The following is a 26488-nucleotide window of genomic DNA, read 5'->3' as shown; positions in this document are numbered from 1 at the left end:
TTGTTTTTGGATCAGACCTTCAGTTTTTGGTCACTTAAGCTTACTGAATTGTGCTATAGATTTCACAATATGTATCATTTTTAGATTCCTGAACAGTGAATTCAGATATGCTTAATCACAGCTTTCATTGTCTTCCAGGAACCTAAAGAGGAGGAAATGACAGAGGAAGAAAAGGCTGCTCAAAAAGCAAAGCCAGTGGCTACCACAGCGATTCCTGGCACTCCATGGTATTTATCATCACTAGCGCATGCTTTCATGTACACTGTAATTTCCGTTACCTCCAGTAAGTGTGTTGTTCAACATCTATTCTAAACATTACAAAATGATCTGTATTGACATTAAAAAAACACAGGAATTTCTGCTCTGTTGCAGTTGGATGAAATGCATAGTATTTATTTCTATTCGAGCAGTAGCAGCACCCCTCCCCCCCCCCCACACACACACCCAGCGCCTTGAAACCCTCGCGGGTGAGTAGTGCGCTCTATAAATGTACTGATTGATACATGGCTCAAGATATGGGGAACATCTGTCATATGCTGCCTAACATGAGGCACAGCTTGCTGAATTAAAGAGGAACTGATCTACATTAATGTTTTAGTGGATACCGCTAACCAAAGATTCTTCACCTTTAGAAGAGACCCTAGGGTGCCAGACTAGATCCAGAGAATTTTTCAGCAATCCCCCATGTGCTGCTAAGTGGCGTTGCGCAGATCTGCGCTGACTCCATACCACCCCAAGCATGACTGAACATAGTTGCATAGTACCATCCCCTGCCATTTACATCCGTTCCTTTCCCTAGACATCTTCCGATTTGATTTAGAGTTCTACTTTCAACTTTGCAAATTCAGAGCTCCACTTACAACTTTGTCATGTACCAGCTTTAAGTACACTTTGCATACGTAAAAAAAATCTCATGCATCCTCTAAAAGTCAACCTGCCCCTCAAAAGGACCCCCACTGAGGCCCAACTAGGGAAAGGAGCTCTGGAAAGGAAAAGCACTGACTAAATCGTTCTCAACGTTGTTTGTAACTGTCTGTGTCAAGAGCATCGGCCCCGAACTGCTCTTTGTCGAAGGCGGGCTCTGCATCCACCACTCATTGATGTCATGGACAGCACACCAAAAACCCAAAACATCCACCACTTTAGTAGACAGCGGCATAATTACTATTATCTGAAAGAAACAGGTTAGTATTAGATTCCTTACCTTAGAATATCCCCAGGCGTCAGTCTGGATCCGGAAACTTTTGCGTAGCAGTACCCCTGCGCGTCGGTAGGCGTCGTCTGCAGGCGTCCCCTGCGGCTCCGCGTCGTCGGCGTCGTGCGCCGTGATGACGTCGCTGGAGTATATAGACGCCGCCTCCGCGCGCTGACGTCAGTTCTTCTTTTTTCCGCGCCAGTTAGCGCAGATCCGAAGAGCAGTACTCCGGTCTTTTGACCAAGTTTTTTGTTAACTGATTGATCCTTACGGTGCCGGTAGGATGCCCGGTTTCAAGAGTTGTGACGAGTGCGACCGCATGATGTCGGTCACCGACCACCATCGACTCTGCCTCCGGTGTCTGGGCGCGGACCACGACGTGGAGTCCTGCGTCGACTGTCGGGCCTTGACTGGAAAAGCTAGGCGGGAGCGGTCCCGCAAGCTTCTCGAACTCCGGTTGTCGGCCCCGCGTCGAGAGCGGTCCCGGTCCGGTCGGAGGTCGAGGGAGCGGTTGAGGGAGCGGTCGCGGAGCCGCCATGGGCGCTCCGGGAGTCGCCACCATTCCTCCGGCTCGTCAGGTAAGCACAAGAAGTCGGGGCGTCGCCATCGCACCCCCGACTCCCCCCGACGCCCGCGTGCTGCGGCCGGGGGCTCGGGTGACCCCACCCCCGCGGTCCCGCATGGGTCGCCGACGCCGTCTGCCCCACACCTGTCGGTCCCTGGGGAAGGCGCGTCGCGTGAGGAGATCGAGGCCTTCCTCATTGCTATGAGGGCGAGGTCTTCTCCGGCGGGGCCTTCGGCGCCTGCGGGCCCGTCGGTCCCGTCTGGGGGCCCGAGCGGTTCGGGTGCTCCTGCCCCGGCGCCGCCGGTGGCTCCGGCCCCGGCGCCGCTGGTTCCCTCTGGTTCGTCGCCGGCTGGTCTCCCGGCCTCTCCGGCGTCGGTTCCTGTGGGCCAGCCCATGGTACCGCCCCCGCGTGGTGCAGCGACTCCGCCGTCGGCTCCGGCCGGCGTCGGGTCCCCGGCACCGACGCCGCGCGGCGCCACCCCCCTTTCCTCCCCGACTCCGGACTCGGAGCCGGACCGGCGTCGGCCGACGCCGGACCCGACGCCGATGGGGCCTGTTGACCCCGATGTCTATATCGTCGACCCAGAATATGGGTATGACGAGGAGGAGTATGGAGAGGGTTGGGAGGGGTCTGAGGACCCTCTATCCCGTGCCTGCCAGTACGATGTGGACTGGGTAGGTGATCTGGGTGATGCCAGTGGCCTGGACGAGTCGCCCAACCCTGGGTTTGTCTCTCCGTCCCCTGTGGCGTCCGAGGCGGGTGCTGCCTATTCGGTGGTCCTGATGAGGGCTGCCAAGGCCTTACACCTTGAGCTCCCCGTCGCGAAGGTCAAACCGAATATCCTGACGGAAGTTTTTAAACCGCAGTCATGCCCCCAGGAGCCTCTGCTGCCGTTTAATGAGGCCCTGACGGATGTCCTTCTGGGCACCTGGTCCAGGCCCGCCTCTGGTGCGCCGGTTGACCGGAACGTTGCCAGGCGTCACCGTCCCTGCGCGGACGACCCTGCCTTCCTGTCCACCCATCCCTCCCCGGAGAGTCTGGTGATCCAGGCCTCCACTTCGCAGTCCGCATTTCCGTCGGCTCCGCCCGACCGGGAATCAAAGAGGTACGACCAATTCGGAAAGAAAGTGTTTTCCTCTTTGAGTGCTGGGCTGCGGTCTTGTAACACCGCGTGCCTCTTGGGCCGCTACACCCACTCCCTGTGGGATACGGTCGAGGAGTGTTTGCCGCAATGCCCCCAGGAAGTGCGGGACAAGCTCACCCGGGCCTTTGTTGAAGGCCGGGATGCGGCGCGGTACTCGATCCGTTGTGGTCTGGACACCACGGACTCACTGGGACGGGCCATGTCCACTACGGTGGCGATTCGTCGCCATGCCTGGCTGAGATCTGCCAACTTCTCACCAGACGTCCAAAATACGCTTATGGACATGCCATTTGATGGCAGTCGCCTATTTGGTGACAAAGCGGACCACGCGCTGGAGCGCTTCAAGGACTCCGGGGTCACGGCCAAGTCCTTGGGTCTCTCGACCCAGACCCAGCGCCAGCAGACGGGTTCGTTTCGGCCCTTTCGTGGCCAAGGGAGAGGAGGTCCCACACGTGCTGCCAGCCACGCGGCGCAGAGCGCTCCCCAGCGCGGTGGCGCCCGTGGTTTCCGCCGTGGTGGCGGTAGAGGCCAGCGTCGTGGTCAGTCCACGCCTCCCTCCGCTGCGGCATCCAAGCCTTCCTAGTCCGAGCTTTCGGGCTCACGTGACGCCAGTGGGTGGCAGGGTTCGCCATCACCACTCCCGCTGGCGCGCGATAACATCGGACAGGTGGGTGCTGCAGCTTGTCCGAAGGGGCTATGCCCTCCCCTTCGAGTCCACTCCTCCAGCCATGCCACCGCAGAACCACCGTGTGTCGGGGGACCACTTGACTCTTCTGCAGGAGGAAGTTACGGCCCTCTTGGCCAAGGGGGCCATCGAGCGCGTTCCTGGGCCAGAAGTAGGGTGTGGTTGCTACTCCCACTACTTTCTGGTACCCAAGAAGGACAAGGGAGGCCTGCGTCCTATCTTGGATCTACGGAACGTCAACGGCTTCCTCCGGAAGGAGAAGTTCAAGATGTTGACTTTGGCTCAGGTCTTGGCTGCTCTAGACCCACAAGACTGGATGGTAGCGTTGGACTTGCAGGATGCGTACTTTCACATCCCCGTCCTGCCGGCCCACCGGCGTTACCTGCGGTTCACGGTAGGCCACGAGCATTTTCAGTTTATCGTGCTCCCATTCGGCCTTACCAGCGCCCCACGGGTGTTCACGAAAGTGATGGCGGTGGTCGCAGCTCATCTGCGCCGGTTAGGGGTTTCAGTCTTCCCCTACCTCGACGACTGGCTGTTGAAGGCGGGCTCGCCCCAGACAGTCGTCCACCACCTTCAGATGACGGCAGACCTCCTGCACGAGTTGGGGTTTTCCATCAATGTGCCGAAATCACACCTGTGTCCCTCTCAAAAGCTCCTTTTCATCGGAGCGGTTCTCGACTCGGCGCAGTTTCGGGTTTATCCCCCGGAACGGCGGGTCCGGGATATTCAGGCTCTGATTCCCATCTTTCAGCCGTTATCCCGGGTTTCGGTCAGGTTGACGCTGCGGCTTCTGGGGCTGATGGCCTCCTGCATCCTTCTGGTGCATCACGCCAGATGGCGGATGCGGGCTCTGCAGTGGGACCTGAAGTTTCAGTGGGCCCAGCATCAGGGCAACCTATCCGACCATGTCCTGATCTCGGAGGGCACTGCGAGACAGTTGCAGTGGTGGCTTACAGACCGCGATTGGGTCAGGGGCAGATCCCTCTCCCTTCCCCAGCCGGAGCACGTGGTTGTGACGGACGCGTCCCTCCAAGGCTGGGGTGGCCACTTGGGAGAGGCGGAGATCAGAGGCCTCTGGTCTCCGGCGGAGTCCCGGCTCCATATCAACATGTTGGAGCTGCGGGCGATTCGCCTGGCACTGAAGGCATTCCTCCCCTTTGTCAACGGGAGTGTAGTGCAGGTGTTCACGGACAACACCACCGCCATGTGGTACTGCAACAAACAGGGCGGTGTGGGGTCGTGGACCCTTTGCCAAGAGGCTCTGCGCCTCTGGCAATGGCTGGAACGTCAGGGCGTGACTCTGACGGTTCAACACCTGGCAGGTTCTCTGAACGCCAGGGCGGACGAACTCAGCCGTCGGTGCTCGGTGGATCACGAATGGCGTCTGAACTCGGATGTGGCGAGAGGCCTCTTTCAGCAATGGGGAGAGCCTTGGTTAGATCTATTCGCCACAGAAGAGAACGCGCAATGTCATCAGTTCTGCGCGTTGGAGTTTCCAAGACGGCACTCGCTCGGCGACGCCTTTCGGCGCGAGTGGAGTTGCGGTCTGTTGTACGCCTTTCCGCCTATACCACTTCTGCCCAGAGTGCTGAAGAAGATCAGGCGCGACCGGGCCCATGTTATCCTTGTGGCTCCGGACTGGGCTCGAAGGTACTGGTATCCCGAGCTACTCAGCATGACAGTCGGTCCCTCGATCCGCCTGCCCCTTCAGGAGGACCTTCTGTCGCAGCAGCAGGGGACGGTCCTCCACCCGAACCTGTCCAGTCTCCACCTCCATGCGTGGAGATTGAGCGGCGACAGTTGAGGCCATTTGACTTGCCTCCTGAAGTCTGTGATGTCATTCTGGCAGCCAGGCGTCCCTCCACAAAGTCGGTATACGCCTGCCGGTGGAACAGATTTGTGGCATGGTGCACAGCAAAGGCTGTGGATCCCCTTTCTGCCCCTCTATCTGAGGTTCTCCTCTTCCTCCTTTCCCTTGCCCAGCAGGGCTCTGCTCTGGGCACTATCAAGGGCTATCTTTCTGCCCTTTCCGCCTTCTTGAGGCTACCTGATCAGCCATCTTTGTTCAAGTCCCCTATTGTGTTAAGATTCTTAAAGGGCATCACGCACATGTATCCTCCAGCTCCGTTCGTGATGCCTCAGTGGGACTTGAACCTGGTTTTGACTTTCCTGATGTGCGCTCCCTTTGAGCCCCTTCATTCCTGTCCTCTCCGTCTTCTCACCTTAAAGACGGCCTTCCTGGTAGCCATCACCTCTGCCAGGAGAGTGAGTGAGCTCCAGGCTCTTTCTGTTCAACCTCCTTTCTTGTCTGTTCATCCTGATAAGGTGGTTCTTCGGACCAGACCTTCTTTCCTGCCCAAGGTAGTCTCTGCTTTTCACATTGGGCAGTCCATCACCTTGCCCTCCTTCTTCCCGCCTCCGCATCCTTCAAAGGATGAAGAGCGGCTCCATCGTCTGGACCCAAAACGTGCGCTTTCATTCTATATGGATCGCACACGCCAGTTCCGGGTGGATGACCAACTGTTTGTTGGCTACGTGGGTGAGAAGAAGGGAAGGGCGGTACAGAAACGGACCATCTCTCGGTGGGTCGTCCTGTGCATCAAAGCATGCTACTCTTTGGCTCGGAAGGAGCCTCCTGTTGGGCTGAGGGCCCATTCCACTCGGGCCACGGCGGCTACTACTGCCCTGGGCCGGGGAGTCCCTTTGCAGGACATTTGCCAGGCGGCCACGTGGGCCTCGCTGCACACCTTTGCGAGGCACTACTGCCTGGACAGTCAAGTCCGGAGGGATGGCTTCTTTGGCCGTTCGGTCCTCCAGGACTTTCTGGTGTAGGTTGTATTGGTTCGCAGACCCACCACCGGGGTTGGTATTGCTGGGGTATCTATTCTAAGGTAAGGAATCTAATACTAACCTGTTTCTTTCAGATGAACAAGTTACTTACCTTCGGTAACGATATATCTGTAAGAAACAGTAGTTAGTATTAGATTCCTTACCGCCCCGCCCATCCTCCCCGTTCTGCGAACTGATACCTAGGGTTAGGGACATCCCTTTCAGGGCCCTAGTTTCAAATGGCACCAGTGTTGGTTCTCACATGGCTCTGCGTGTTCTGGCGCGGAAAAGCTGTGTGCAAAGAACTGACGTCAGCGCGCGGAGGCGGCGTCTATATACTCCAGCGACGTCATCACGGCGCACGACGCCGACGACGCGGAGCCGCAGGGGACGCCTGCAGACGACGCCTACCGACGCGCAGGGGTACTGCTACGCAAAAGTTTCCGGATCCAGACTGACGCCTGGGGATATTCTAAGGTAAGGAATCTAATACTAACTACTGTTTCTTACAGATATATCGTTACCGAAGGTAAGTAACTTGTTCATCTGCGTATAAGCCTGCATCTCAATTGACATTTGGGAGGACTCTCAATTCCTAACGTTGAAGCTAGAACACCACTTGTCTATTCATTGACGTCAAGGAGAAAATGCCAGAGGACACTCTCAAGCTCACCTGGACTATTAAAAAAGAAAAAAAAAAAAAAGCAACACTGCAACCATCATGTATGATGTCAATACTAATAACTGGTACTCAATCGCTTTTGATTATATCACGTGCTTCGACATTGCCACTACATTCGCCAAGGCTGTCATCACCTCATCAACTTGACATATCTCCTGACACCAAGTTTTTTCACCTCCTTACTAACTTTGACTCTGAAAAAGCGTAGAGTGCCCTTCAAAGCTGCCTCAGGCTATGAGTCACTCCACATCAACTAGCTTTCAGACCATAAAGAGCGAATGTTACTTTTGACGATCCAGTGCAGGTTCCTTTTAAGCTTTCACCTCCCACTAAAGTATTGAAGGCACTGTATGTCTCCAGTACGAAGAGACTCCAACGCCTCTCACAGATCTACAGAAGCCTGTAATTGCAACCTGGAGAGGATGAAAATGGATATCCTTGCAGAGCCAGGCCTCCTATTTCAACACAGATGACATCTATTTATCCTATATGCCATTTTCACCAGGTGCTTCTCCCTCCTTTGTCTGTTACAATTTTTTGTGATATATTAGCCAGGGGAGCGGCTAAGTTGGGCATACATTTGACAGTACCACAGCCGGCTATTTTGGTAATCTCAAACTTTGCAGCCACATGTAGCTTAAAAAACCTTGCTGTTATGTGGCATAGTTTATTTCAAAGAGGAAAGGTTCCTTGACCGTGCATCTATCAAAGCGGCTATTCTGCACCTGTTGACTATATATACTCTCTCTATTACTCCTTTGAAATCGCCTGACCTCAGAGCCGAACCCTCAACTCTTATGGCACAGCCTGAATTTCTTGGGATGAAATCCATGCTGCTTCAGGTGAAGAGTTCTGCACATCCGTACTCTGGCATGTTTAGTCCCCACAAATCTCCCTCTGGTGTGCCTCTGGGCCTCAACGAGCTGCTAAGTCCTCCGTCTGGACTATTGCTGGTTTGTTCGCCATCAGTGCCAGTTGGACCCTCTGAGCCCATTTTTCCTCCAGCTCTACTATCTATCCCACTTTTAGTCTGGGATCTGTGCCAGCCCTGTGTTCTTCGCAGCCCATGCGGTCTATCGACGCTGGTCGAGGACCCGATCATTCTCTCCAACATCTAGTCGGCGCCGATCCGACATCAACTGGAGTTGCGCCCAAAACCACCCAAGGCGCCTCTTCCACCATTGAGCTTTCCAGCCCCTCAAGGGAGGCACCCTACCTTGCACTAGCTTTCTGGCACCGAGTCTGATGACTGTGTTCAGCCTGATAAGTTCAGTTAGCCCTATATTGATGACAATTGGTACAAGGACTTGCAAGGAGCTAGTGTCCTCAATACCTCTATGGAAACTGCTCTTTTATTCTCCTACTTGGCCTGCCACAGAGAAATCTGCTTCCTATGCCATGGTTTTGCCTAGAGCAGCTGAAGTTGTCAACCTCCAGCTCTCCTCCAAGAAGGTAACACTAATGTGCTTACTTAGGTACTGCAACAGACTTCTGTTGAGCCTCTCCTCCCATTGAATAATGCTCTGATGGACACTTTATTAGAGACCTGGGCCAAATGCTTCTCGTGACCCCATACCCACTGACAAATTGCCAGACGCCGTCATCCTGTTTCAAGCGACTCTACTTTACTCTCAGAGCCCCTATCACCTGACAGCCTTGTGGTTCAGGCCTCTGAGTCGGTCTAACACGAACATGTTTCCTAACAGCTACCTTCATCTTGCCTTTCCCTGGAAAAGAGTCCAGGAAATTCAGGCTTTGGTACCGGTCTTTCTGCCTCAGTCCTGGACTTCAATGAGGTAGACTCTGAGGCTGCTGGGACTTGTGACCTCCTTTATCCTGCTGGTCAAGCACCCTAGGTGGCCTATGCAGGTTCTGCAGATGATTCTGCAGTCCCAATAGACCCATCTTCAAGGGGACATCTCAGACTGTGGTCAGAGTTTGGAGGAGACTTCAAAAGATCGGCAGTGGTGGTTGTTGGGCTGCCATTGGGTCAGCAGCAGACCCCTCTCCCTCCCTCCCTCATTCAGAGCAGACCGTGTTGACCTGCACATCCCTTCGAGGAATGGGCGGCCATTTGAGGGAGGTGGAGATCAGAGGCCTCTGGTGTCTGGCAGAGTCCCGGATCCATATCAACCTTCTGGAGCTGAGGACCATTCGTTTGGCGTTGAAAGCCTTCCTTCTATTCATTAAGGGAAGGCTGCTACAGTTGCTCACGGACAACACCACTGCCACTTGGTACTGCAACAAACAGCGTAGTAGGGTCATGGACCCTGTGCCAGGAGTCTTTGCGCCTCTGGAAATTGCTGGACCTCCACTTGTGGTGAATCACCTGGCAGGATTTTTGAATGCCAGAGCAGACACGCTCCGCCGTCGATGCCTACGTTCTTATGAATGACCTCTACATCCAGATGTGGAACACTGTCTTTTCTACAAATGAGGTGAACCTGACTTAATTGTTTAACGCTCATTGTTGACGTTTCTGTGCATTATAGTTTCCAAAGTGTCTCTCGCTCTGAGGCGTTTCACCACAAATGGAACTCTGAGCTCCTGTATGCCTTTCCGCCTATAACATTTCTGCGCTGAGTTCTCAAGAAGATCAGGACAGACTGGGACCAAGTTACCCTGGCTCCTGGTTGGGCACCAAGTGTGTTATCCTGAACTCCAGAGCTTCAGCATATGGCCGCTGATTATGCTGTGCGTTCCTTAAGGACCTGCTGTTGCAGGAACGTGGCAGGGTTCTGCACCCACTCCTTCACTTCTATGCTTGAAAATTGAGTGGCAAGAGTCACTTGACGAAAACGTTATGCTCCTTTGACCCCCTCCACACCAACTGTCTGACTTTTTGTATATGTTCTCTTTTGCCTGTAAAGGCCTTGCTTTGGGCACAGTGAAGGGTCATTTTTCATCCCTCTCTGCCTTGTTACAGTTACCTGTTCACCTTTCTTTGTTTAACGACCAATTGTGATGCGATGTTTTAAAAGGGTTACATCATGTTTCCTCTTCTTTTGTTATGCCCCAGTGGGACCTTAATCTGGTCCTGATTTCTCTGATGTGCACTCAGTTTGATCCTCTTTAAGGTTGTTCCCTATGGCTCCTTGCCATCAAGACTATGTTCCTTTTTGCCAAACAGTCAAACTGCCAGCGTTCTACGCTTTGCTTCACTCCTTTGAGGAGAGACTCCACCGTTTTAGACCCAGAGAGAGTGCTGAGCTTTTTTTACGTCGATGTCACCATGGACCACCAGGTGGACGATCAGCTCTGTGTGGTTCTCTGGAGTGAAAAAAGGCAAAGCAGAGAACTATTCCCCCCGATCTGCTACTCATTGGCTAAAAAGAAGCCTACTGAAGGACTGTATGCTGACTCTACCAAGGCTAAAGCAAGGCTAAAGCTGCTACCACCGCGTTGGAATGCAAATTCCCGGTCTTAGACATTTTCCAGGCGGCTATGTGAGTGTCTATACACTTTCACAAACCCTTATTACCTGTACAGACAGGTCTGCCTGGAGGTTCATTTTGCTTGCTCGCCCTGCAATACTTTCTGGTTTGAGTCTATTCACAGACACACCTCAGATTAGGTGTTGCTTTGTAATCTAGTCAAAAGGTCACTAATCTGTGGAAGAGCAAGTTACTTACCTTCGGTAGCATTCTTTGTGGTAGAGCCTATCAAGCTGCAGATGCCTCACCAACACTTCAATCTTCCCTGTTCTTTGATTGGACTCTATCCATTAATAAGATCCTAAGTCTAGCAATCTTCACGCTGTCTACCTATTTGCATTTGGAGCTCTGTGACTGGCATCGCAGACAGTCTCAAAAGCAACGGACGTCCGCACACGGGAGTGGCGCCTATTTAGGACCCGCATATCATTTCCAGATGGAATGGCGTCCGTGCCGAGCTGCAGGTGCCACCTTCTGGCTCATAGAGGTACTGGTGAAAAAGTTTCCTGATCAAGTCTGATGCCTGTGAAATATTCAGAAGGTGAGGTGTCTGCTGCTAGATAGTCTCTACCAAATAGAACGTTCATAGACTGTTAACAGATTGTAGGAAGCTGGGTTTCTGTTGCAGTAACTCTTCCCCCCCCCCCCCCTTTCCACTCTTTGCCAGGTTTATGATGCAGTTTGACTTGATGTGCCCTGGGTCCCTGCCAATCGGGTTCTCAGAGCCTGTGTTCTTTTCCAAAGCTATACTTTGGACACCCAATTGGCACCAGTTCCTTGTAAAAGCTACAGTGGGTGCCAAGCGCACGGTTACCAGGAAAGGCCTTTAATGGCTGCAGCACATATTGTGCCACTCTTAGAGCTCTTGTACCTTAACCGACAAACTGCCATTGTAGGTTGCGTGTCTTAGTGTAGTGAAAAGTGAAGAGTCGACATGGCACACATTCCTGTATTAACAACGAAGGAACCTTCATAGGTTCCACCAAGCTGCACAGCCACATTGCTGCCTGAATCCAATGAATCAAATTCATTAGTTTAAATCTACTTTTTCCACTTTTTCACCATTAATTTTCATCCTTCTTTCTTGCTTTCAATTCATTTTTTTCAATCCATGTTAAACGTTAATGTTCAAGAAGGCTCAGAAGAATAAGGTGGGTTCCATGTCATGATTTATTATGTTTTGACAAACCCAATGCATTTCGGGAAATATATATACACTTTTAACCATTGTCAACCAAGCATTTCACTAATATTCAAACAACACATTAAATATGAACATGAAACAACACATAAAAATATTAGCGATAGGCCTCTCTATAAAGCGCTGAAACTTCATCTGACTTGTGTACAATTCCTGTATGGCATGCCTGCAACCCACTGCCTATGGGATAGGTAAGACACCCCTCTAACTGGGTGCACTATACCACTGGTGAAGTTTTCATGTGCACTGTACCCCTACAGTCTCGAAGTCCATTCTCAGACATTGTAAGTGCAGTCAAGCCTTTAATGAGTATATGGTCTGGGAGTTTGTCATTACGAATTCCACAACACCATAATGGCTTTATTGAATTTTGGGAAGTTTGGTATCAAACTTCTCAGCATAATAAACCCACGCTGTAAGGAAGTGAGTTTGTTGCACAGTGTGGGATGTAATGTAATGTATAATGCACTACAGAGGGCATCCTGGAGATGCCCCCTGAAACCTAACCTACAATCCACGTCTGGGCTGAGTGGCTGCCACACAGCAGAACTGTTTCTGGACCCCCGGGTGGAGAGCCCCCGCTCTCCAGGGCCTGCAACAATGCACATCCTGGGCGAGGTGCTAGGTCTCCTCCCCCAGGATGGGCAGGGGGAAGCTTCAAAGGCCTGCCGCCTCTGTGAGCTTCTCCAGACCATTAGCTGCACCCAGCAACTGGCCCCCACCAGTCCCAACCCCCACTCTGGCGGGAAGGCTGGCGGGAAAAATGACGTTAGGAAGGGGAGTGTTGCCAGCCTGTGCCAACCCCACCCCTCAGGTGGGGGAGACTATGTGAAGCACGACCCCGGGCTCCGGCCGCCCTGAAGATGGGGAGCCCTGCCCAATCACAGATAGGCTCCTGCCCCCCTCCCACAGGAGAGGAGCATGCTAGGGGGTGTACCCACCCCAGGACAGGGGCCTATTGGTCCCTGTCCTTGCCCTACCAGTACGCCCCTAAATTCAGTATTTAGGGGCTCCCTGAACCTTCCTTCGTTAGATCCAGATACCGAAACAAAGAATAACAAGAAACAAGAAGATCTGCCGTGCAGCTGCTAAGAGGAAGACACCAACTGATTTGGCCCCAGCCCTACCGGCCTGTCGACCCTTCAACCTGCTCCTGCTAAACCCCGGCATCTCCAGTGGTCAGCAACCTCAAAAACCCCGGAGGACCTGACTGCCTTGTGACTCTGACTGCCTGGCATCAGCCCGGAACCGCGAACCCTGCACACTCTGCACCCGCCAAGCCTTGCCTGTGCTGGAGTGAACCAAGACCCTGAGGACATCCCCCCGGCGATTCCGACTCTGAAGCCAGTGCCCAAGGATCCTCCTCGACGACCCAGACGACGCCTGCAGCCTCAGGACAAAGGACCCCTCCGACCGCGAACAGCAGGGAGTAAGATTTCCCGACCTCAAAAGACACCCCTGCACCCGACGCCCCACGGCCCCCTGTGCCCAACTCCTGGGTGCCTACCTATCCTCCAAGATCCCAATTTATCCATCGAAGTGTTGGTCACTCCTGAAGTTCCGCCGTCCCCGAACCTGCAACCTTTGTTCTCTTTTCAAGATTCTCATTGAATAAAACTTGAGCGCCCAACGGCTCAAAGGCACCCTGCACCCAGCCGCCCGAGTGCCCCTGGCAGTGCAACCTGTACCCTATTCTACTTCCCCATTTGCCCTGAGCAAGTGACCAGGAGCCCAGCAGCCACCAACCGAAGGCCCCCTGCCTCTCATTGGATAACATTGGGCCTAACTACCTCTGCACCCGGCTGCCCCTGTGCCGCTGAGGGTGTACTAACTGTACCTACCTGACCCTGGGGGACCCCTGAGTCTATGCCCAGAACCGTAACTTCACCAGTCGAGTACTCACCTGAAAACCGGTGACTCACTTTCCTGCTAAGGATAACATTGACTGGTTTGACTCGAAAAATTGAAACTTCAAAATATTAATCTAAAATCAGCCGAATAACGAATTTCGAATTACTCTCCTCGGATCAGGAGAGAAGCCAGTATTGTACCTTGTAGCCCAGTACTGAACCGCAAAAGTAATCACAACTGTGTTTGCTAGTAATCTAAATTTCTGCCATAGGAAACCATTGACTGTTTTTCTGTCAAATTTCTGCTGTCTACTTTTAAAAATTACAAATATTCCTTAAAAATCATACCTACTACTTAAACGTAGTTGCTTACTTGTTTTAAGTAGAGACCCCAGTGCTGGATCACGAAAGTAACGAGAACGTACTTTAACTGCATCTTGATTTTCCTCCCATTGGATAACATTGCCAGATTTTCATAGAAAAGTTTGAACTTTTGAAATAGCTTTATATTTCTTAAAAATCATAGCAATAGCCAAATCGTTTTTGCTAAACTGTTTCCAGCTTAGACCCCAAGACTGAAACTAGGATCCAGTCCTGGGACTACAAAAGTAATCGATTAAGTAACTAGCTTGATTTATGTAGGAAACCCATTGAGCTCAATGTTAAATTGTGTTTAGAATTGTGTTGCCTACTGCAACCATTGTACCTATTGTGTTTACAAAGTTTATTGCCTCTTTGCAAAGTAATTATATGAGAGTACTCATATCGAGAAAAGTAAATTTTTATACCCGTTGGTTCTAAAAATTAAAACAACTATATCTTTTGATATAAAAGCAATTGGCCTAGAGTTCAGTCCTTGAGTGTGTGAAACCTTTTGCTGACTGAGTGTGTACAACAAATGCTTTACACTGTCCTCTCGTACTGCCTTACTGCGCGACCAAGCTACCACTTTAGAGAGTAAGGTCACACCTGGTTTTAACCTCTGTTATACCTCTGGGGTTTGTGGACTCTATACACACTGTACCTTATTCTGGTCCAGTATATATAGAGCCACTTTCTCACACACGCTGTTGCTAGTGTTGGATTTATTATACAATGCACTCGGAGGGAATCGTAGAGATGACCCTTGAAAAACTGCCAGCCTCTTGTGGGTTCCCCGACTGGTCTGGGATATTTGCCTCTCCTACTACTTTTGTTAGTGGTCGTAAAACATCCATCACCCTAATTCTCATAGCTCCAACATGGGCTTGTCAACCATGGTTTACCTCACTTCTGGAACTCTCCCTAGTCCCACATGAAAAGTTTCCGTCAGCCTGGACCTTCTCACAAAGATCCATGGCGAAATAAGACATCCAAATTCAGAGGAAATTAACCTTCCAATATGGCTGCTGAAGTAATATAATTTGGGTACTTAAACTTGCCACAACAATGTATGGATATTCTTAAACAGGCTTGTATGCCTACAACTAGATAATGCTATGCTGCCAAATGAAAACTATTTGTTCTATACTGTCACAATCAAAATGTTAACCCGTTACACCCACAAATACAAACAATTATTTTATATGTTGCATCTTCAAACCTTGGGTCTAGCCTACACTTAAATACGCTAACACCTTGCTGCCATTGCAGCCTACCTACAAATAGACAATATTTATCTTTGTTCAAAATACCGGTTATTAAAGCATTTATGGAGGGACTTGAAATATTAATTCCTCCTAGACTTCCACCTGCATCAGCATGGAATCTAAACATTTTACTGTCAAGGCTCACGGGACCTCCATTTCAGTCACTACATTCTTGCCAAATCCAATATTTGTCTTGGAAAGTCTTCTTTTTAATAGCTATCACTTCACTTAGACGTGTCTGTGAACGTCAGGCATTAACCTTAGAAGGACCATTCTTCCAACTCCATAGAGACAAAGTATTGCTCATGACAAACCCAAGGTTCCTTTCTAAAGTAGTTTTACCTTTTCACATCAACTCAATTGAGTTCCCACAACCTGACTCTGTTACAGAAAGAGCTCTACATACTTTGGATGTCTAAAGAGTTTTAATGTATTTTATCGACAGAACAAAAATCTTTAGTAAGAATAAGCAATTATTCATTGCTTTTTCACCTCCTCACATTGTAAATGCTATTTCAAAAAGTGGAATAGTAAAATGTATCCAAACTTGCTATGCTAAAGCTAAACAGACCCTCCAGGATTTCCCGATTTGCAGCAAAATCGTCACTTTTGTAAAAATGCGACGCTTTTTACAAAAGTGCCCGCGAAATCGGCACTTTTGTAAAAATGCTGCAATTTTTACAAAAGTACCTGCGAAATCAACAACTCCCCATTGAACTCTTCTCCCCTCACTACGGTCCTACAGTACAGTAGGCTAAAGATATTATGTTCTCATTGGTATTTGAACAGCGCATTACCTGCCATTTTTATGACCTAGCAAGCAGGAGAATAGTCAGTGATTAAATAGGAAACAAACGCTATTGTCGCTTGATATATATATTTTTTTACTGATTCCCCATCCAAAAATCCCCGCGATGCTTGACAACGTGACAGACAAGAATGTCGCATAAATGTCCCGATGAGAGCATGTGGGTGACGCTGGGTTTACCCTCGGCTGTCAAATGAACCACGGTCATATTACCTGAACCGTGCGTCTGTGTGGTGTCATGTTATGAAACACTAACCGGAACGTCACTTGTTTGTCAACAATATTCATGGCAGCGGTACTCTGCTGCGTGAGGGGCTGCATTTTGCAATATACTGCTTTGAGGGGCTCCTTCCCTAACATGACACGGAAGTAATTCCAAATCAAATGGCAGCTTCTCTTTATTATTTTTTTGTACTTAGTTCTTGCCAGAACACTAGCAAAACAGCTGAAATCTATAAACACCCTCCTAATTACGTCCTATACTTCTTTTAATAAACTGAACTATGAAGGAACCAGAAGGAAACATTCCTCATTCGACGTGCTTGAAAGCATCCAAATAAAATATCGGCCAAGTTTTTAGTTTGCTTAAGTGTGACACTTACATGTTTTCAGTGAGTGCCATTTGATCGCGAGTAGAACAATGCAGTTATTTATGTCCATGAAATAAGATAATTATTAGAAAATACCCACTTTTGCAGCCTAATTGTTTTGCCGTGTGAATCTTTCTGGATTCACTATGCTGTGCATTATTCTGCGGTCTTGTGGTTGGGTCCGGATTCGTAGTCCTTTTTTTTTTTTTTTTTTTCGTAGCCCAGGTGGGCGTCGACGTCCCACCTTTTGGTGTATTTCCGGTGACGTCGGCATGCTTGGGCGCCATCTTCAGATTCTTTTTTCCGCGGTTGGGTCTGGATCGTTCCCGAAAGGGCTCCAGACATTTTAGGAGACAGAAGAAAATACGCAACCTTCTTGCAAGAAAAGAGATTGAGAAGACTACAAAAGAATACACCATCGAGGAGGACGACAAAGGAGTAGAAGAACTTCGAGAACTTCAAGAACTTCGATGTCCATCGAAGAATGCAAGCTCAGGGGGCCACCTGAACGCATGAGATGGACAACACTCCATTCAAATTCTGCCGTAACTGCCACCACAAGTACGCGCTGAAGGACCAGCACCCGGTCTGCAACCTTTGCCTACCGGTCGACCACGAGAGCGACGACTGCAACGCCTGCTCCGTCTTCACGCTGAAGACTCTTCGAGTGAGAAAGAGACAGAGGATAGCCAACGCCACCATGCAGGGCAAGGGACAGCCACCGTCCCTTCGAGACCTGGGGCTATCATCAGACGAGGAGGACAACGATGGCTACACGGTCGTAGAGACCGATATTACGAAGACTCCAAAGAAGGTAGGAGACTCTGCACCGAGAGACCCCGATTGTTCGAAAAATTGAGGGCAAAACCTCGAAAGCGCCGACGCCGAAAACTTCGGCGGCCGCGGCTACACCAAGGCACAGCGGATCCTCTGAGAAGGACTCCCAGCCGCCGAGAGCGGGAGAACAGCAGAAGATGTCGAAAGTCGCCCCTGAAAAGGAGCGTTCGACGCTGAGGGAAAAGGACTCGAAGGGCGATCCAGCGCCAACGAAGGACCCGAGAGCCAGCTCGGCACCGAAACCTTCGATGACGAAAGTCGGCTCAGCGCCAAAAAGATCAGCCGACCCATTCGACGCAGATCACCTGGCCGAAATGGAGAAAGAAAAAACTGCTCGAGGCCGAGATGGAAAACATCCTGCAGCGGAAAAAAGATTTCGACGCCAGGATGAAGGAATACACAATCCAGACGAAACCTAGGCTACAGGTGGTCGAGGAAACGGAGGAGGACTACGACATCGAAGGACAGTCGATGGTCGAGACCTTCGACTACCAAGAGGAGGAGGAGGCCTACTACGACAAGGAAGGAGATGACAACCGCAGGACACTCCTCTGGTCTGCATCCTCGGAAGCTCAGGATACAGATTGGCAGGACGTCGACACAGAGTCCAGAGGAGGCCGTCGACACGTATCCCTCGAGGCCCTCGCCGCCGGATGACATCGGAGTCTACAACACAGTCATCAGGAATGCAGCGGCAGTTTTCACGGTGAAACTCGACGGAGAGAAGCAGAAATCAGACTTCCTTCTAGAGACACTGCTCCCTACACAAACAAGGAGCCAGTTCCTGCCCATGCTGGACAGTGTCATGGCACAGGGAAAAGAGGCTTTCAGAGAACCAGCCACATTTATTTATTTTGAAAGTTTTATATAGCGCGAACAAGATCTTTGCAGATATCAGAGCGCTTTACAAGGGCATGGGGATAAAAAATACAAAGTAATAAAGCGTATATACAGAGTAATATATGAGGTAGTTAGGTACAAGGTGCTAGTTACATAGGTGGGACAAAGGACATGAGGTAGGTCACAGGTGAGGTAGTGTCGGTACACAGTGTATAGACAAACAATTGCGTCAATAGTATAAAGTGCAATAATAAGGAGCATATACTTGCTTAAGCGTGTTTAGAATATTTAGAGTTTAAAGGTGGGCACAGTTGAGGTAGGTGTGAGCAGGGTGTATAGTCCCACAGGTGCGAGAGTATTAGGGGAGTAAGGAACGTTGAGATGGAGAGGGTAAAGTGTGCAAAGTCAACCAGGTGCGTCAATAATATAACAATATACATAATCAACCAGGTGCATCAAACATTATAACAAAATACAAAGAGTGAGCGTATACAGTTAAGTAATTCGATAACACGGGTGGTACAGTAGACCAGGGTCGGGCAGGACTTACAGGGCAGATTCATGAGTGATACGGAGCAATAGATCATGTGTATTTTGCCATGAGGATCGCTTTAACTTCCCTCTTAAAGATTGTTTCGGAGGAGATGAGCCTTGTTTCCGGAGGGAGTGAGTTCCAGATCCTGGGTGCCATTCCTGAAAAGGAGCGTTTATAAGTTTTTTCCTTCCGAAATCTTCGAGGTTTCAGCAAAAGATTGTTTGTGCTTCTAGTAGTTCGGGAGCCACCCGAAATTGTCAGCTTTTGAGTGAGATAGGCGGGTGAATTCCGGTGCACAGCCTTGTGTGTCATGCATGCGATTTTCAGTTGTATTCTGGCTTCAAAAGGTAGCCATTTCAGCGATTTGAAGTCCGGGGAGATATGCGAGTGTTTTTTTGAGCCAGTGACTAGTCTCGCTGCGGCGTTAAGGGACGCTCTTAGGGGTGCCGTTGTAGTTAGGGGGAGCCCGCAGAGGGCGGTGCTACCGTAATCTATGTGCGGGATGACTATAGATTGTACTGCAGTTTGGATGCCTTTGGCAGGAAGGAAGGGTTTAAGTTTTCTCAGGGTATTGATTTGGAAGTTCGCTCCTTTGGTTGCCTTGCTGATGTGCTGCTGCATGTTGAGATTGGTGTCCAGTGTTATGCCTAAAGATTTTGCTGAGTCTACTACGATGGGCTGTACATTTAGAGCCGTTAATTGCTTAAGCCATGTTTGAGCCGTGGATATTTTAGCGGGAGGTGAGATCAGGAGGAAGTCGGTCTTCAGAGCATTGAGTTTGAGGTGATTCTCAGCAAGCCAGGATTGGGTGTTTCTGATCGTGGTGTTCAGAAGCATGATGTCCTTGGGAGATTGTATTTTGAGATAAAGTTGGGTGTCGTCGGCATACATGTGAAAGTGCACATTAGATGCCTGTAGCAACGTAGTGAGAGGTTCCATAACTAGGTTGAACAGTGTTGGGGAGAGGGAGGATCCTTGAGGGACGCCTAGCGATACAGGTACCGGAGAGGACAGCAGGTTGTTGCTTTTGAATCTTTGTGTCCGGTTGTGTAGAAATGAGGTGAACCACTTTAGAACAGTCCCAGATATGCCCATTCTTGTGTTTAACAGTTCGAGTAAGTTCTCATGTTTAACTGTATCGAATGCTGAGGAGAGATCCAGAAGGATGAGGAGGCAGGTATCGTTTTGGTCTAGGATTTGGAGGGCATCGTCCACTATGTGAGTCATGGCAGTTTCGGTACTGTGCCCTGCTCGGAAGCCTGACTGATGAGCGTTTAGGAGATCAAACTTTTCTATGTGTTTAGTCAGTTGTAGTTGTACACATTTTTCCAACAGTTTAGCGAGAGTGGGAATGTTTGTAATAGGGCGGTAATTGTTTAGATCAGTGGGGTCTGCTGTTGGTTTTTTCAGTAGCGGAGTGACTTGCCCTACTTTGAGGGCGTTGGGGATGGATCCTTGTTTAAGAGAGCTATTGATAATCTTTGACCAGAGTGGGAGAAGCCAAGGGGAAAAGTCTTTTACAGCGTTGGCAGGAAGGGGGTCAGAGAGGTGATTGGAAGGTTTCAAGGTGTTGAGCAGTCTGCCAATTTCTTCTTCGGAGTAGGTGTCAAAGGCTGACCAAGTAGCATTGTTCTTTGGTTGAGGCACTGCTGTGTGTCGGGGGTTGGAGTACAGGATAGCGTCATTGAGGAGATCGCTTCTTATTCTCTGTTTTTTGGATAAAGAAGGCAGAGAAGTCTTCGCAGGAAGGAGTATCGCCCATGGAGCTGGGTGTCTGGGGTTGCTCTTTGGATTGTGTTCTGACTAACTCAAACAGTTTTTTTGGACGGTTTTTAGCCTGGGCGAGTTGGAGGCTGAAGAAGTTTCTTTTTGAGCGTTTTATTTTCCTGAAGTAGGCGTTTCTCTGTATCTTTAGACTTTTTAGGTGCACTGCAGAAGGGGCTGATCTCCAGGTGCGCTCTGCCATTCGCATGGCCCGTCTATCCTCATTGAGGCTACCGTCATACCATTGGTTGGAAGTCTTCTTGGACGAGACTCTTTTCAGTTGCATGGGCGCCGCCTCATTGATTATTGTGGACATAGTATTGAGATAGTAGTCAGTCAGAAGTTGAACGTCTGAAACGCCGGGAGGGGGAAGTAGGCGATTGCAGCTGTTAGGCGGTAGGGAGTTTGGATTGAGTTTCTTCAAGTCTCTTTTCCACACTTTGTGCTTAGGGGGTTGAACTGAGTTAAGTCTGATTTTTTCCTTGATGAGGAAGGAGACAATGTAGTGATCTGACCAGTCACAAGGTTGGATTGATTCCAGTTGAATAGCGCCCTCTTTGGAGATGATAAGGTCAAGGGTTGAACCTCTCTTATGGGTCGGGTTATTGCATATTTGGTTGAGATCAAGTGCGTTGAGAAAGCTTTTGAGGCTGTTTACCACTGTGTCACTGCTGTCATTCCAGTGGAGATTGTAGTCGCCAAGGAAAATTTGGGTGTGCTGCCGTCCTGAGTTGGCTGATATTGTATCCATGAGTTGTTGGACGAAGGAGAGATTGTCCCCAGGTGGGTGGTATATAATGTGTAAAGGACGGAGAAAAGGTATAAACATTCCTCCAAAGATCCACCCTACATTCAGGGATTGGTCTCAGCAGACTCCATCATCGCCACCACGGCAAGAAAGAGGGCCAATGTGCCTACCACTTCTGGGCCACCTTCTGACAAAGAAAGTAAGAGGATGGACCTGGTGGGGAAAAGAATTGAACGGAATGCCGCAATGCACTGGCGCATGGCGAACTCCAATGCACTGCTCAACAGACACCAATACCAGATCCTGGAAGAGCTGGGCCAGTTAATAAAGAACATGTCACAGGATTTCAAGCAAAGAGCGGAGAACTTTGTCGAAGAGGGGAAGAATGTAGCCAATTCTTGCCTCAAGACTGCCCTGGACGGAGCAGACACCTCCAGCAGGCTTATGATGATGGGAATCACGGAAAGAAGACAAGCCTGGCTCAGAATTTCGGGCTTCAAGCCAGAGGTGCAGCATAGCATACTCAACACACCGTTCATCGGAGAAACGCTGTTCGGGGCTCCAGTTGACGAGAAGCTCAGTCAACTGAAGAAGGATAATGAAACTGCAAGATCCATGGGGGCACTGCAGTTCAGAGGTACTAAGAGGGGCACCACCTCGCGAAGACCTAACGGGAGGGAGGAAACCAGCCAGGAACATCACACCAGGCGTTCCAACAAACCCACCAAGCAGACACCCAGACACAGCAGGGGCAGCAAAAGCAGTCTTGGCAGTACCAACCTAGAGGCCAATCCTTTCGCGGGAGAGGGAATGGACGTGGACAGAATAAGAGAGGGGGGCAGCAACCCGCCTCTAAGTGACTCAATAAAACTCCATGTGCCCACCCGAGCAAAAACTCCCAGGGTGAAGCACAAACACATCGGACAGGAGTTACACGAACTAGACACCTCGTACAGTGGGAGAAAGACTGAAACACCACTTCAGGGAGTGGAAGAGTATAACATCAGACAAATGGGTACTCAACATCATACAGTACAAGTACTGCATAGAGTTGGAAGGAAAGCCAACGGACAGGAAACTAAAAAGAAGGCCACTAACAAGAAAAGGCCTAGAGCTCCTTCGGGGGGAAGCAGAGGAGCTCCTGCAAAAACAAGCCATAGAACCAGTACCTTACAGGGAAAGGAACAAGGGCGTATACTCCACATACTTCCTGGTACCAAAGGTGGACAAAACTATGAGACCAATCCTGGACCTAAGATTCTTAAACAAGTTCATAAGAACACAAAAGTTCAAGATGACCTCCCTACAAGAGGTACTTCCCCAATTGGAAGGCGGGGACTTCATGGTCACCATAGACCTAAATGATGCCTACCTGCACATCCCAATGAACAGGGGCCACAAGCACCTCCTCAGATTCATCATAGGAGAAGACCACTACCAGTTCACAACCCTGGCGTTCGGACTCAAATCGGTTTTCACAAAGTGCCTCGCAACAGTCGCAAAAAACAACAAGTGATGGACTGAATGTGGATCAATGTCACACACTCCCCCAGTCAAAAGATCTGGGCCCAAATCCATCGTTTTTTTGCACTCCACACCACCCTGGGTCAGATAATGGCTTTATGCAAATCAGCTCTGACCCTGTTGCCCCATGGGAACAGTCCAGTCCGAACTACAACAGCCATATCTTTCCCAGACCGGAATCAAGCATCCGAGGACCGGACCGGTTTCGAGGTAACACCTCTCTTCAGCCCGGCTAGCTTGACTCCAAGTGGTGTGGAGTGCCTGGGACCCACGTCTGGGCATCCCCAGCGCACTTAGGGCGGCAATTGCAAAAAACAACAAGTGATGGACTGAATGTGGATCAATGTCACACACTCCCCCAGTCAAAAGATCTGGGCCCAAATCCATCGTTTTTTTGCACTCCACACCACCCTGGGTCAGATAATGGCTTTATGCAAATCAGCTCTGACCCTGTTGCCCCATGGGAACAGTCCAGTCCGAACTACAACAGCCATATCTTTCCCAGACCGGAATCAAGCATCCGAGGACCGGACCGGTTTCGAGGTAACACCTCTCTTCAGCCCGGCTAGCTTGACTCCAAGTGGTGTGGAGTGCCTGGGACCCACGTCTGGGCATCCCCAGCGCACTTAGGGCGGCAATTGCAAAAAACAACAAGTGATGGACTGAATGTGGATCAATGTCACACACTCCCCCAGTCAAAAGATCTGGGCCCAAATCCATCGTTTTTTTGCACTCCACACCACCCTGGGTCAGATAATGGCTTTATGCAAATCAGCTCTGACCCTGTTGCCCCATGGGAACAGTCCAGTCCGAACTACAACAGCCATATCTTTCCCAGACCGGGGGAGTGTGTGACATTGATCCACATTCAGTCCATCACTTGTTGTTTTTGCAATTGCCGCCCTAAGTGCGCTGGGGATGCCCAGACGTGGGTCCCAGGCACTCCACACCACTTGGAGTCAAGCTAGCCGGGCTGAAGAGAGGTGTTACCTCGAAACCGGTCCGGTCCTCGGATGCTTGATTCCGTTCTGGGAAGGACATGGCTTTTGTAGTTCGGACTGGACTGTTCCCATGGGGCAACAGGGTCAGAGCTGATTTGCATATCGCCATTGTCTAACCCAGGGTGGTGTGGAGTGCAAAAAAACGATGGATTTGGGCCCAGATCTTTTGACTGGGGGAGTGTGTGACATTGATCCACATTCAGTCCATCACTTGTTGTTTTTGCAATTGCCGCCCTAAGTGCGCTGGGGATGCCCAGACGTGGGTCCCAGGCACTCCACACCACTTGGAGTCAAGCTAGCCGGGCTGAAGAGAGGTGTTACCTCGAAACCGGTCCGGTCCTCGGATGCTTGATTCCGTTCTGGGAAGGACATGGCTTTTGTAGTTCGGACTGGACTGTTCCCATGGGGCAACAGGGTCAGAGCTGATTTGCATATCGCCATTGTCTAACCCAGGGTGGTGTGGAGTGCAAAAAAACGATGGATTTGGGCCCAGATCTTTTGACTGGGGGAGTGTGTGACATTGATCCACATTCAGTCCATCACTTGTTGTTTTTGCAATTGCCGCCCTAAGTGCGCTGGGGATGCCCAGACGTGGGTCCCAGGCACTCCACACCACTTGGAGTCAAGCTAGCCGGGCTGAAGAGAGGTGTTACCTCGAAACCGGTCCGGTCCTCGGATGCTTGATTCCGTTCTGGGAAGGACATGGCTTTTGTAGTTCGGACTGGACTGTTCCCATGGGGCAACAGGGTCAGAGCTGATTTGCATATCGCCATTGTCTAACCCAGGGTGGTGTGGAGTGCAAAAAAACGATGGATTTGGGCCCAGATCTTTTGACTGGGGGAGTGTGTGACATTGATCCACATTCAGTCCATCACTTGTTGTTTTTGCAATCGCAACAGTCGCAGCACACCTACGAAGGGAAGGAATACACGTGTATCCTTACCTTGACGACTGGCTGATCAAAGCAAGCTCATACAAAACGTGCAAGCAGCACGCACGAAGAGTGACCAACACACTGATGAATCTAGGATTCTCCATCCATTGGGGAAAATCCTCCCTGGAACCAGAACAAATAATCTTCCTTGGAGCACCGATCGACACCTTACAGAGCAAGGTGTTCCCCAGCGAGTAGAGAACGATAGCGCTCTTGAGGGAGACACAGCTCTACTAGAAGGGGCAAGCTCGGACAGTGAGGACAGCGAGCAAAATCATGGGCATGATGGTATCATACATACACCTAATGCCAAACGTACGGCTCCACATGAGGCCTTTACAGGAATGGCTACAGGATCAATGGTCACAAGCTACAGGTCGTTGGGAGGATCTAGTGGTTGTAACGCACGCAGTGGAGAAAGATGACATGGTGGAACATGGGGAACATAACAAGGGGGATGCCTCTGACGCCACCAACGCCAACAGTGACCATTACCACAGACACGTCCCAGAAGGGATGGGGAGCTCACATGGAGGAACTCAAAGTAAGAGCCCTGTGGACACCAGCAGATGCGGTGAGACACATCAATTACCTGGATTTGAAGACCGTTTTCCTAGCCTTAAAAGCCTTCCAAACTAAACTGTACAGCCAGAGAGTGTTGATCCAGACAGACAACACAACAGCGATGTTTTACATCAACAAGCAGGGGGGGGGACACAATCAGCCCCGCTCTCAAAACTTGCGCAGGAGATATGGAGATGGGCCCATACCACTCAAAATAGACCTGCTAGCCATACATCTGCCAGGGAAGGACAATGTAGAAGCAGACTGGCTCAGCAGACAGACATCAGCATCCCACGAGTGGGAACTCAATGCACAAGAGACAAGGAGGCTCTTCAGCAGGTGGGGAACACCGTCTGTAGACCTATTTGCGACACGCCAGAATGCAAAATGCCAAAACTTCCCATCCAGGCAGATTGGGAGGGCTCCCTGGGAAATGCCCTATGGATAGACTGGTCCAGGACATTTGCTTATGCCTTTCCCCCCGATACCGCTGATACACAAGGTACTCGGCAAGTGCAGAGCGAGCAACATGACCCTGATACTGGTCGCACCGCAGCGGGCCTGGCAGACATGGTACTCGCAGATCATGGAGATGACACAGTGCGCACCCCCACAGATTCGGGAGGAGAAAAGACCTACTCTCCATGCAAAACAGAGAAGTTCTGCACCCGGAACCAGAGAGCCTGAGCCTCGTAGCGTGGCTCCTGAGGACATAGAGTTTGCGCATTTGAATCTGCCAGAAAGCACCCTAAGGGTACTTCGGGAGGCACGAAGACCCAGCACACGGAAGTGCTACGTAGCAAAATGGAAGAGATTTACACTGTGGTGCAGGAGGGAAAAGCTACACAATAAGATGAAAAAGGACTCAACAGTGCTAAAGTACCTCACGCATCTGCTCAACAAAAATCTGAGCTCATCCTCTCTGAGGGTTCACTTGGCTGCGATAGTCGCTTACACAAGAGGCGAAACGTGCAAGAGTTTCTTCACATCACAGGTCGTTGAGAGATTCCTGGAGGGAGCAAAGAGGATCGCACCGCCAAAGAGGGTGCCACCACCTGCATGGAACCTTAACCTAGTCCTGAAGGAACTCATGAAGGAACCTTTCGAACCAATTTACAGGGCCTCC

The 26488-nt window shown here is 50.4% G+C and overlaps 1 protein-coding gene across 1 annotated transcript in view; it reads left to right on the top strand.

Moving 5' to 3' along the window:
• TCERG1 (transcription elongation regulator 1) overlaps positions 1-26488 on the top strand; it is an 800085-nt gene that overhangs the window by 303373 nt on the left and 470224 nt on the right. The window contains exon 9 of the mRNA XM_078653039.1: positions 139-227. Coding sequence (XP_078509165.1) covers positions 139-227 — 89 coding nt within the window. The remainder of the gene's footprint in view (positions 1-138; positions 228-26488) is intronic.

Source organism: Lissotriton helveticus, chromosome 7 (genome assembly GCF_964261635.1).
Source record: "Lissotriton helveticus chromosome 7, aLisHel1.1, whole genome shotgun sequence".
Lineage (NCBI taxonomy): Eukaryota > Metazoa > Chordata > Amphibia > Caudata > Salamandridae > Lissotriton > Lissotriton helveticus.
The sequence above is the reverse complement of the archived record's forward strand: the minus strand, read 5'-3'. Positions and strand labels throughout refer to the sequence as shown.